General features: G+C 40.2%; 1 protein-coding gene across 3 annotated transcripts in view; it reads left to right on the top strand.

The window, feature by feature from the left end:
* The window catches only part of rptor (regulatory associated protein of MTOR, complex 1), a 253,616-nt gene that overhangs the window by 28,549 nt on the left and 212,857 nt on the right, over positions 1-12,210 (top strand). For all 3 annotated transcript variants that reach the window (XM_070550035.1, XM_070550033.1, XM_070550034.1), the window contains exon 4: positions 163-245. In XM_070550035.1, coding sequence (XP_070406136.1) covers positions 163-245 — 83 coding nt within the window. The remainder of the gene's footprint in view (positions 1-162; positions 246-12,210) is intronic.

Genomic DNA, 12,210 nt, shown 5'->3' with positions numbered 1-12,210 from the left:
AAGGTTTTTCTGATGCCGAAACGGTAAACTTCTCTAGCCTGTCTGCTTGCTTCTGTCAGCTTCAGATCGGCCTTGTTTGGCTCGGGTTGGAAAGCGTTTTGTGTGTTTGGGGGAGAGGATGCTGCCTGCTTTTATTCTTTGTTTGTTGTTGTTTTTTTGCAGATCCTCTGTCGATGAGTCCACAGAAAGCCCTGGAGACCATCGGGGCGAACCTGCAGAAGCAGTATGAAAACTGGCAGCCCAGGGTGAGTGAAGAACATCTTCTACATATATTATGACACGCCGTCACCTGAATCTGATTCTGGTGACATTAAAATGAGTCACAGAGACTTTCACCTTTGCCCTTCGGTGTCGGAGTGGTGTTGATTGATTTTAGCCACTTGGGCTTTACGTGATTAAAGATTGTTTATAGATTTTTACCGACTTTCTCCAGAGTGTCTTTGATCATTTATCCTGAATTACTCATCTGAGTTTTGATGAGACCATGTCTCTCAATGGACTGATCAATCATTAGCACACTGATTTCCTCCACCATGCTGTCAGAATTGATTTAAACACTTTTACGAGGCGATGAGATGATCAGCTTGTTCATTCTAAGGGAAAATATTTTGATTCTTGTGGCTGTTAAGCATCTCCTGAGTGTTGTAGCAACAAAACACCCACATGCTCTTCACTGATGCCTGTGATTCATGTATTTGTTTATTTTTAAATAGATGCATCATGTGTTTTTGTAAATCCACCTGGTGAAAGTTGATATTTACCAGCAGCAGCGGCAGTTGTCCTTGCTTTCAAGTTTCCCCCAAAGCCTTCCTAATTTGCAGTCCTGATTTTTGATTTGGGGCCTTGGTGCTGCAGGAGAGGATGCGCCATCCCAGTAAACAAAAATGCTGAAAATATAAATGGGAGGCAACTAGACAGACTTAGGCCACGCTGACTAAAGCAACCACAAAATGGCCATCAGAAGCCCCTGAAGTAACCTGAAGTGTTGCAGCTACTGAGCACTGAGCTACTACAGCAATCAATTTCCCTCTGGGATTAATAAAGTAATTTTGAATTGAATTGAAATCATCAGCAAAAGAGGGGAGGCAACATGGTTCCCGTTACCAATGGATGAGCCTTTAAACTCCACCAAACAGTCTAGTGCATTAGGTGTGTTTCCATCGCCGGAACTTCAGGGTAAATTCTGGGAGGGAGAATTAGACCGGGAGATATGTCTCGGTCGTCTCAGCTGTTGTGTCTCCATTCAAATTCAGCTCTTTTGGGAGTTTTGCACATAGGTCAGCATATAAGGACTGTTTCTGCAGTGAGTGATGTCACTGATCAGCGCCAAAACGTGTCCACAGTAACAATAACATTAAAAGCATTTATTCAGTCAAAGCATATCATAATTTAATCCACTCAGAGGATGAAAGCAGCGGTGTGTTGTAAAGTGTGGCAGTCAAAGACCAGAAGAAGCTCAGTTTTTATGGCGCTCTGTGAGACAACACCATTGGGAGGGATCCCAGAGCAGAAGTCATAGACCGCCTTTGGTATGGGAACACCTTGAACAAATGCCTGGGAGTGTATGTCCACTGGCAGGGATAGATAAATTTTTCCCGTTGTCTCCCGTTATGTAGCTGTTGAAGTTGGGCTTGGGCGGTATCCACATTTTTTATTTATTATTACGTTATTTCGGTATTACCAGGACCAAATTAAAAATGGTGACGTAAGCCTCAAGTGGAATTACCAAGCTGTTGGTTTGGACCTTCACCATTCAGAAACGGAATAACAAACACTATTACAAAAACAATAACAACATAACACACATAATATAAACAACTATAAAAAAACACAGTTCATAAAAAGATTTTCACCTGAAATACCAGCTTGTTTATCTTTTCCAGCCTCAACGTAGCTCATTGTGGACCGACTGCAGAAAACTGGCTTCATTGAGCTTGTGGCACCAATATACGGGTACTTTGGGGCTAGCCACGACCTCTGGAGAAGGCTGGCAGCAGAGACGGCAACACCAGAAAAATGTGTTGTCGTCTCCTTTAACAACAGGCGCCAAACAGTAGGCTGTTATTTCAGCTCCAGATTCCTCCTGTGCTGACATTAATATGTTTGCACAAATTACCTTTTCAGTGTTTACCAGCTCTCCTTTAACGTTTGCTTCGAACCGGAATACTCCCACACTGCAGAAGTTGTGTTGTTTTTAGACACCAAGTCCGTTGGTGCGCAAGCAACCATTTTTTTCTCTGCACATCCACAGCGGTCACGGGATGACATTACATTCATGAACTTTATGTAAATGATAAATGACCCACACTTGTATAGCGCCTCTCAGACTAAGGACTCCAAAGCGCTTTACACTACAGTGTATCATTCACCCATTCACACACACATTCATACACTGGTGGGGATGAGCTACGATGTAGCCACAGCTGCCCTGGGGCACACTGACAGAGGCGAGGCTGCCGAGCACTGGCGCCACCGGTCCCTCCGACCACCACCAGCAGGCAACGTGGGTTAAGTGTCTTGCCCAAGGACACAACAACAGAATTCTCTGTCCAGAGCCGGGATCGAACCTGCAACCTTCCGATTACTGGACAACTTGATCAACCTGTTGAGCTACTGCTGCCCAGTTCAACATCTCTAAAAGTTGGACAAAACATTTAAAACTATTTATGTAAACTGAAAATGTAACCACACATTCGCTTTATCATTAAATTACTTTTATTTATCTTTTTTTTAAATGTAATTGTTATTTTCTTTTAATCTTTGTCTCCTATGTGCATAGTTTTTTAATGATGTATTGGAACTGACATCGTTGCTATTTTTTTAACACTGGCTGTATATGGTAATACGGTAATACCGCCCAAACCTATAGAAGTCTACCTTCCTTTCATCATCTTACTAGCTTCTAGTCATAGTTACTTTTGGATCCCGACAAGAAACCAAGACTTGTAAAAGCTGTGAGCACTGAAGTCCCTATTAAATAAAGATTTTGTTTTTGGTGACAACAAACAGATTTAGGGTCAAATCAAAAAGGACAATATCTTGTCTTTTCTTATACAACCTGGGAAAGAGCCGTATGTTCAGGAGGAAAGACTTGAATTATGTTTCTTCGATATGAAGGATAACAAATAGCTTGGCTTGATAATTCTGTCTTTTGTTTACACATAAACTGGTAAGAAGCTTCACTATGAAAATTCCCATCCATTTGTTGATGTGATGCTGCAAGCTGTGCACCTTCCCATCCAGTCACGAGCACATAGGAATAAAAATAAAACAACGTGTGGCTGTTTGGTGCGATGATTCAGATAACATACATATTGTAAGTGGAGGTGGAGGAAGAACAACTCCAGAGAAGAAGGAGCTAAAGAAATGTAGGCTCGGGTTTGGTTGACCCCAGAGGTCAGCAGCAAATGATGGTAGGAGTGCAGGAGGAGGAGTGGGAGGGTGAGAAAGCTGTTCCTGTTTCCAGCCCGAGGAGTCGAAGCTCTGCAGCATCACGATGAAGAGCACGCGTTCGCCAACACACCTTATATAAAACCCTGTTAGCTTGGCTGCACTTGTTACCTGTTTATCTCTTAAAAGATGACTTAAAGTGCATTAGGTGAATTATTAGACTACTACTAGAATTTTTGCACCTTTTTCATGTATTTTGGACTTAATGTTGATCTGTTGAAGCCGTGTTTTGATACAAGTCAGAGAGTTTAGTGTTGCCAGCTCTGCCACGTTTCTGTTTCTTCACTCTGCTCGAACATTAACCCTCATAGTGAGAGAAAAGCAAACTCCGTCATCCCAGCTGCCCACTCACTTTCAGCACCTAAATACATCTAGCTTCTTCTGCACTGAGATTCTTTCATCATTTTTCATTCCGCTGTATTACAATGTTGTTTTTAAATGACCGTCCTTTTCTAACTGCTGCATGTTTGTACTGATTTTTCCTGCTTGTGGATAAAAAAAGCTGCTTTATTTTACAGACAATAAAAACTAAGTTAGAAAAACAGAGCTAAAAGCAAGCTTATTCTGCATCAAAAGTAAACCTCAAACTGTTGCTATGTAAAAACTTAAAGTTGCATCAATTCATTTATGAAATTACGAGTGTTAGGAATTGATCTGTTTCTTGTAGGAAATATTAAAACTATCTTCCACTTTCGGCTTGGAGCAGAAAAGTCAGATTATTGAACTCTATGGAAGTACTGCTGTTAACTAATTGACATCAGCTCATAGAGTAGTGTGCCAGAGACAGCAGGTAGAAGGAAACAGTTCTGGTGTTTTTTTGTGTATGTAGTAGTAAACAGGTTATGGGAATAAAAATGGTTCTGTGGGGAAAATTGACTAAAATGATAAAACTTGTAAGTGATATCAAAATGTCATTTCAGGAAATAAAGTTAACATTTCTGCAAGTTAATGTACTCATGGCTCTACTGTAACGCCTACCTAGCTGTAGAGCTCCAAAGGGGGCGTGGCCTTTTCACCAGTTTAGTATTTCATTGGAGGTCTTTTCTTGGAGGTATTTTTTATTGCTGCTTACAAATTTTGTTGCACACCATTCCTGATTGAATTCTAAATTTTTGAAGTTCATCTATTTTTTGATATATGCAGTGTTTAAATACAGCATATAATTTACCATAATTTATTAAAATACTTTTAAATAAAATAAAATGAAGTTATCATCATAGCTACCAAGTCTTCACCGTTTTAACTATAAGGTAAACAAGCATCCATTAAAACTGTCTGTCCATCCGTCCATTCATTGAAATTCATCCACCCATTCATCCATTCAACCCATCCATTCTTTAATTAAATTCATCCATTCATCCATTAAACCCATCCATCCTTTCATTAAATCCACCCATTCATTCATTTGCTTATCCGGGGTTGGGTCACCTAAACAGAGATGCCCAGACTTCCCTCTCCCCAGCCACTTGGGCCAGCTCCTCCAGGGGAATCCTAAGGTGTTCCCTGGCCAGCCGTGAAACATAGTCCTTCCAGCATGTCCTGGGTCTTCCTTTGGGTCTCCTCTTGGTTGGACCTGCCCAGAAATCCTCACCAGGGAGGCGCCGAGGAGGCGTCCTAACCAGATGCCCAAGCCACCTCAACTGGCTCCTCTCGATGTGGAGGCATTATTGGATCTACTCCGGGCCCCTCCTGGACAACGGAGCTTCTCACCCTGTCTGTAAGGGAGAGCCCAGGCACCCTGTGGAGAAAACTCATTTTGTCTATTTATGTCTTCGATCTTGTTCGTTCGGTGACTACCCAAAGCTTGTGACCATAGATGAGGAATTAAAAGTAAATTGCTTCAACTGAAGGTCAAAATTCTCACTGCCACCAGTTTTTAATCAATGTTTTGTGGTCAAACTCCATCTCTTCTGTCTTTATTAATTGTGGTGTTAATATTCTTCCTCATGGAGCTCAGACTGAAGTCAGCTGAGGGCTTCGTTGTGTCATAATCCTCCCTTAACCTCAGGCAGCTATCGATTTAGTTTTCATTTTTTGTTGTGTATTCTAGCTCACTATGCCTCTGCTGCTTTCTTATTCTCTTTTCAGCCTGACTTGTTCACTTTCATTTTATCGTGCCTGTCGCCCTCTTTTCTCTCCGAGTCTTTGGTTATTTGTTTGGGAATCCTGTTTGAAACTCTTTCCTCCACACTTGTTTGGCATTATCTGTTGAGATGAAAAGCGACGTGCTTGTCTTATCAAATCGCCGTTTCAAAGCCGACACTGTGTGGCTAAATTGCTGAACATGTTGCAGCTGCCATACAGGTTTAATTTGACTTTTTCTGCCTTCATGCGGCGTCTTTATTTAGCTCTCCCGCTTGGCTGCAGCCTGCAAACCCCTGCTGTCCACTCAGCTAACGGTTTCTGCATTATGTATCATCGAGCTGTGCCTTCCAACACTTGACCTCTGCCTACTACTGAGCTTTTCTCTTATCACCCTAGATACCTCGAACTGAGGAGCCAAGAGTAAGTGGAAAATTTCTGCGTAGTTTGTAATGATGCAAGGATGATGGTCTTGTTAAAGGCTATTACAACACACATTCATTCCTCAGAAATGTCATAAAAAATGAAGAAATTAAATCCACCTGCACAGCTCTTCTGACAAATAACAAAATTATCAGTTGATGCAAACCCCTACAAACGTCTTTAATGGATCTCACTACAATGGAGGCAGGTATATAAAGATATCTACCCCCTGTGACGTTAAAAATCAGCATTTTTTCCCGTTTTTAAAAATAATGACAACATTCAAACACTCTGGAGCAACCAGCGACTCCATCTCCTAGCCAATCAGTGACCAACGCATTTTTTTGGGCCAAAGTGGTATTCTAGGAACTACATTAAAGCTGATAATAAAAAGGCTGCAGCAACCATGGAACCATTACTAGCGGAACAGACTTTAAATGGTGCCGACCCAAATTGAGCTACATTGAGCTGGTGTGAGTGGAAAGGGCCTGTTATTGTAGTGAAAAAGATTTTTAAATATTTTAAGATCAAGCACAACTTCTTCTTCTGTTTTATCCTTTCCTTTTTCTTTTCTTCTTCATTTTTTTTCATTGACCAAAATGGCTACAGCTTATTCAGTTCACAACACGAGATGATCTTCGTTTGAAACTCTAGGCACCAAAGGCAGCAGATGGTTAATATTTTGTTATTGTGTTTTTATTTATGTTGATATTGTTTATATTAAGATATAAACCTAGAAATAATTGAGTTGTATCAATTGGATCACTTGGATTTTTTAAAAAGATTTTTTTATTGGTGTCTTATGTGAAAACTTGAAACACTATGAGCCTTTATTTAGTAGCTGGCTGTTAAGCCGGCTCACGTTCAAACTAAAAGCTTTGAATAACTCAGTGAGATGGTGTGCGAGCGAATTTAAAGATTACATCTAACTATAACTCATAATTTGCAGCTACTCATTCCTGTGACTCCAAACAAAGTGCTAAAATAAGCTGAGAAGTTGGAGAAAACTTGCTCACCTCACAAGAGTCAAACTGTGAAATCGCTGCAGGTCGTGATGAAGGATGAGCGCTCCTCATTTTGGCCCAGGAACTTTTTTATTTTATGGTGAAATAATTTGTCAAAGCTTGAAATAAAAGTTCAAGTCACATTTCTTCCTTTAGTGAGTAATAACGGTTTACAATAGCTGAAAGATTTTTTTCATGCATTCGTCTAATAAACACGGCCAGTTTAATAGATGGGAAAATAGTTTTCAGCAATTGTATGAAAATGTATTTTGGTCACAGCGCCGTGTACTAAACCACACTGAAGAGTCAAGAAGACAGATGTTTTTGTTCTAATCTAATTTAAAAAAGAAACAAGTTGCAAACAAAACAAACAGAAAAAAGATTATTTCCAGTTGAAGAGAGATCTTAAAGACTTTGCTGACTCACTGTGAATGAAACCATTAATGCATTAATCCATTTGAATGAATTTTTAATGGCTGTTTCAGATTGACAGTTCATCTTCGCCACATTTCCAGCTCAATCATAATTTCATTTGTATCTTTATAATTTAAGCTTCATGAATTTCCTTGAAACGCTCTAGAAGCAGCAGGCAGAAACTCCTGCAAAGAAAATGGTTGTAAGAAACTCCCATCACTGTTATTTATGCGCCAGGTAGAAGCTACAGAAACCCTTTCACCTCTTTAAAAACTTGATGAGTATCCGGCTGACGTCTGTAAACAGCATGTTTTTGAGAGAGGTCGCAGATCAAGCTGCTGTTTTAGTGTGTGGCAGCGAGAGGCCGAGTATCGATTCGTTCTCTCCCAGTCACTGATTATTGTACATGTCTTGTTGAACAACTGTTTATCCTTTTGTTGTCGGTCAGATGGAGTGTACTCTCGATTACTGTGATGAGAATGATTGGACAGTTGGAGTGGAGGTGGAGTAAAAGCTCTCACTAGTTGGACGAGACCCAGTGACTCCTTGTATGATATAAGTAGTTCAAAGGCTCATTGATTATTGCCATGGTTAAAGCTGTGGGCTGTTGCGAAGTGTCCTCAGTCATTAAAGTTGTTCCATCCTGCCTGGATAAAAGCAGGCAAACGGTGTAGAAATTAGGCTAGAACTAATATACATCCACTGTTTGCCTGAATATTTGCTCATCCCCAGGTCTTTAGGACGTCATTCCAATTGTGTGCTTCTGAAGTTTTTAAGCTTTTGACCCTCAAAATACATTTTAGAGACTCATGACCCCAGTTATTACTGGTTAATGTATAAAAACACAGCTAATACAGTTACATTTTTGGTTCTTTTTTAAAACACAGAAAAGGTTTCTTTTTACCTTGTTTGCTGACAGTTTCGTTCGCGGCTGCAAACTTCCTCAGAGCTGACGCTGATGGTGGCGTCACTTCCTACTCCGTTTATCCGCGGGTACATGGGTATGTAACCTTTTACAATACGAACTAACAGAAGCAGAAGAAAGCATAGTAAAAAAGGTTTAAATTTTGCAGTAACACCAAAGAAAATACCATATGATGAATTTATTGTAGCAACAGAACTAGCATGTCAACAGATCACAGATGAGGGAAAGAAAGCAGAACTTAGAAATAACGTTGGGACAATAAAGAACAGCAAAATTCAACACAGCAATATTACAAAAGAAGAACAATCAGTCATGACAGCAGCATTATCCAAAAATGAAAAGATAATTATTCTGCCGGCAGACAAAGGAAGAACCACAGTATTAATGGACAAAGAAAAATACAAACAACAGATGAAACAGATGCTAGAGGACAAAAATACATACAAAATACTTAAAAAAGACCCAACAGAAAACATTAAGAAAAACATGAAAAAATTACTGATTCCACTAAAAGTAAAAGGCAAAATGACAGAAAAAATGTACAAACACTGGATTCCTACAGCAAACATAACACCAAGAATCTACGGAACTCCAAAAATACACAAACAAAACACTCAACTTAGACCAATAGTAGACAACATAGGTGCACCAACATACAACATGGCAAAGGAAATCAGCAAAATCATCAGCCCATTATTAGGTAACACAGATCAACATTGCAAAAATAGCATAGAACTGGCAAAAGAACTAAAAAAGACTACAATAGAAGATAACGACATACTCATCTCACATGACATCACGTCCCTGTTCACAAAAACACCAACCCAAAAAACCATAGACATGGTAGTTAACAGAATCAGACAGGACAAAACTTTACACAAAAGAACAAACCTCACAGCAGATGACATAGCACAACTGATTGGACTGGTAGCTAACTCCACTTACTTCACATACGACAACACTATATACAAACAACTGGAAGGCTTCGCCATGGGTAATCCTATGTCAGCCACCCTGTGCAAGTTTTTTATGGAAGACCTAGAACAAAAAGCCATAGCCACTCCCCCCCCAACTGCAAAATAACATAAACAGAAGGCAGCATAGCATTTATGGACATGAAAATAAGCAGACAGACCGACGGGACCCTAAACATAAACACATATAGGAAACCAACACACACAGACCAATATTTATTATAGACATCAGAACACCCTACCATACACAAAATGTCAGTAATCAGAACATTATAACACCGAGCAAACATGATAACAGAAGAAAGAGACCGTAAACAAGAGGACAAACACATACAACACACTTTAAAGACCTGCAGATACCCGGCATTGGCGATAAATAAAGGAAAACAACAACAGAAAGGAAAGAACAACCAAAGCAAGGAACCAGAAACCCAGAAAGACAAGAACCAAAACCAGTGATAACCCTACCATACATCAAAGGCATAACAGGAAAAACAAGAGCAACAATGAAAAAACACAACATAAACACACCAACAAAACCATACACAACAGTTAGAAAAAGACTAGTACACCCAAAAGACAAAGTACCAGCAGGACGTAAATGTGGAGTCGTTTAGGAAATCCCATGCAAAATCTGCAATAAAACATACATAGGAGAAACCGGACGCCAACTCAAAACACAAACAATAGACCACAAAAAGGAGTGCAAGAGAGAAACAAGTCGAAGACACACAAGAGCAGCAAAACAAGAAACAGGTTCCAGTAGGTAAAAATTAATGTGACTGGGCAACTTTTTCATTAGTTTATTTATTTATTTAGTTTCCTTTTTTTTAAAGAAGCTTCTCTTCTCAACCAAACAGTTCCTAGAATTCAAACAGAAACTTTAAATTGAGAAATTAATTGGTTACACTTATTAATTAAAAAAACAAAACTAAATGTGGCCATGTACTGAGTCATATTCAGTCTTGCTCATTTGACTGATGTTAACTTTGGGTATTTTAGAAGAAGAAGAAGAAAATATAATTTCTATAGCACCTCTCAAGATAAAAATCACGAGGCACTTCACAAAAACAAAAATGTAAAAATATAAAAAATAATTTAGAAAATGGTTAAAAATATATTTTTAAATGTGCAAAAAATAGACAATTGTGATTAAAAATGTAAAGAAAGAGAGTGTGAATAGGAAAGAGGGAAATCAGTGGATCCTGAGGAAGGTGGAATAGGTGGGGAGAGCAGAATAAAGAGAGAGGGGTGAAGAAGGTCATACAAACGCCAGCTTGAACAAGTGTCTTCAGCTGCTTTTCAAAGGAGTCCACTGAGTCCACTGATCTCAGGCTCAGAGGAGAGAGTTCCAGAGTCTGGGGGCCACAGCAGCAACTGATCTGTCACCTTTGGTCTTTAGCCTGGTGTGCTGCTTTGATCACTGGACCTCAGGGACCTGCTGGGGGTGTAGGGACTAAGAAGATCACCAATGTAAGATGGTGCTTGTCCATGTAAGACCCTATAGACCAGAACCAGGATCTTGAAATGAACCCTGAAGTTGACTGGCAGCCAGTGAAGCTGGAGGAGAAGCGGGGTGATGTGGGTATGTTTGGAGGACTTGGTCAGAAGCCGAGCACAGGCATTCTGAAGCACCTGTAGATGGTTCAGGGAGGTTTTGCTCAGACACATGAAAAGAGAGTTGCAGTAGTCTATGCGTGAGGAGATGAAGGTGTGGATAATAGTGGTGTGCATCTCTACCTGCCTCACAATTCGATCCGATTCCGATTATCTGCCTAACGATTCGATTTGAGTCTGAAATGCATCACGATTCTTCACACAAAAATTTTCATTACTTAATAAAAGCAGTAGAATAGTTTTCAATTTCTTTTTGATTTAGAAATCCCTGAAAAACAGAACATTCATCTATTCACTATAGTGAGCAATAATTTTTAAAGTGTGCTGCCTATAATTAATTGTAGAAGGGGAAGGTCAGAAAAGGATCCGATCATTTTGTTTTTCCCTCATTTACAGTGATGGAGATAACGGCGCAGTGCGCCTGGCTCTGTTGCTAATCAAGTTAAATTATATCTCTTTGCAACAATTTTCACAAGAACACAGAACAGTTAAAAGCAGGGCTTGTGTTGACCGGACAGTTCCTGTATTTGACCGTTTATTTTGACGGAGAAAGAATAGAAAGAATTACCCCGATGCATGCAGACGAACTGACATTTTATTCGTTTCGCACATCGCAGATGTAGCTAAATCACCCAAGAAAAGATTCCCATCTGAACATCTGAGCTGGACACTGCTCAGCGCAGCTCACTGTCAGCGTGTACTACATAAGGTGCACAGCGAGCTGAAGATGTGGCGAGGGGCTTGGAGCACGTCGCAGAACCAGAGCGCATGCAGGAAGATTCCTCTGACTGAAGCGAGACTTGTCACTTAGAAAATGTTCCCTGATTATGAAACTTTGGCTGAATAGCGCTTGTTCCTGTCTCCAATGTGGCGACACATCCAGGAGCCTGTCTGAGGAGAATCCCAGAATCTCACGTTGTCTTCAGCTCAGGAAGCGCCTATGATTACGCACAAGCGTGACGCGTCAACCCGGTCTCACAGTAAGACCGGATTGGAACTGTTCAGGTTTACGCAGACAATCTTTACATTTAGAATTGGCATACAGATGTAAAATTAATGCAGTAAAATATAAAGCATTTTATTTAAATATCCATTCATTATTTTACAAGCACAGAGAGCCGCATCAGATGGATGGAAGAGCCGCGGGTTGCCGACCCCCAACATAGACATAGGGAGAAAATCTCATTATGTCATGTTGCTGCATCGATGCGGAATCATGCACGGCTGAATCGCGATGCATCTTAGAATCGATCATTTTTCCCACTAGTGGATAACAGTCTCAAGTTCAGAGCGGGACAGAATGAGACTCAGCTTAGCAATG

The sequence above is a fragment of the Nothobranchius furzeri genome, chromosome 4, assembly GCF_043380555.1.
Source record: "Nothobranchius furzeri strain GRZ-AD chromosome 4, NfurGRZ-RIMD1, whole genome shotgun sequence".
Lineage (NCBI taxonomy): Eukaryota > Metazoa > Chordata > Actinopteri > Cyprinodontiformes > Nothobranchiidae > Nothobranchius > Nothobranchius furzeri.
Note: the sequence above shows the minus strand (reverse complement) of the source record. Positions and strands in the feature narration are given on the sequence as shown.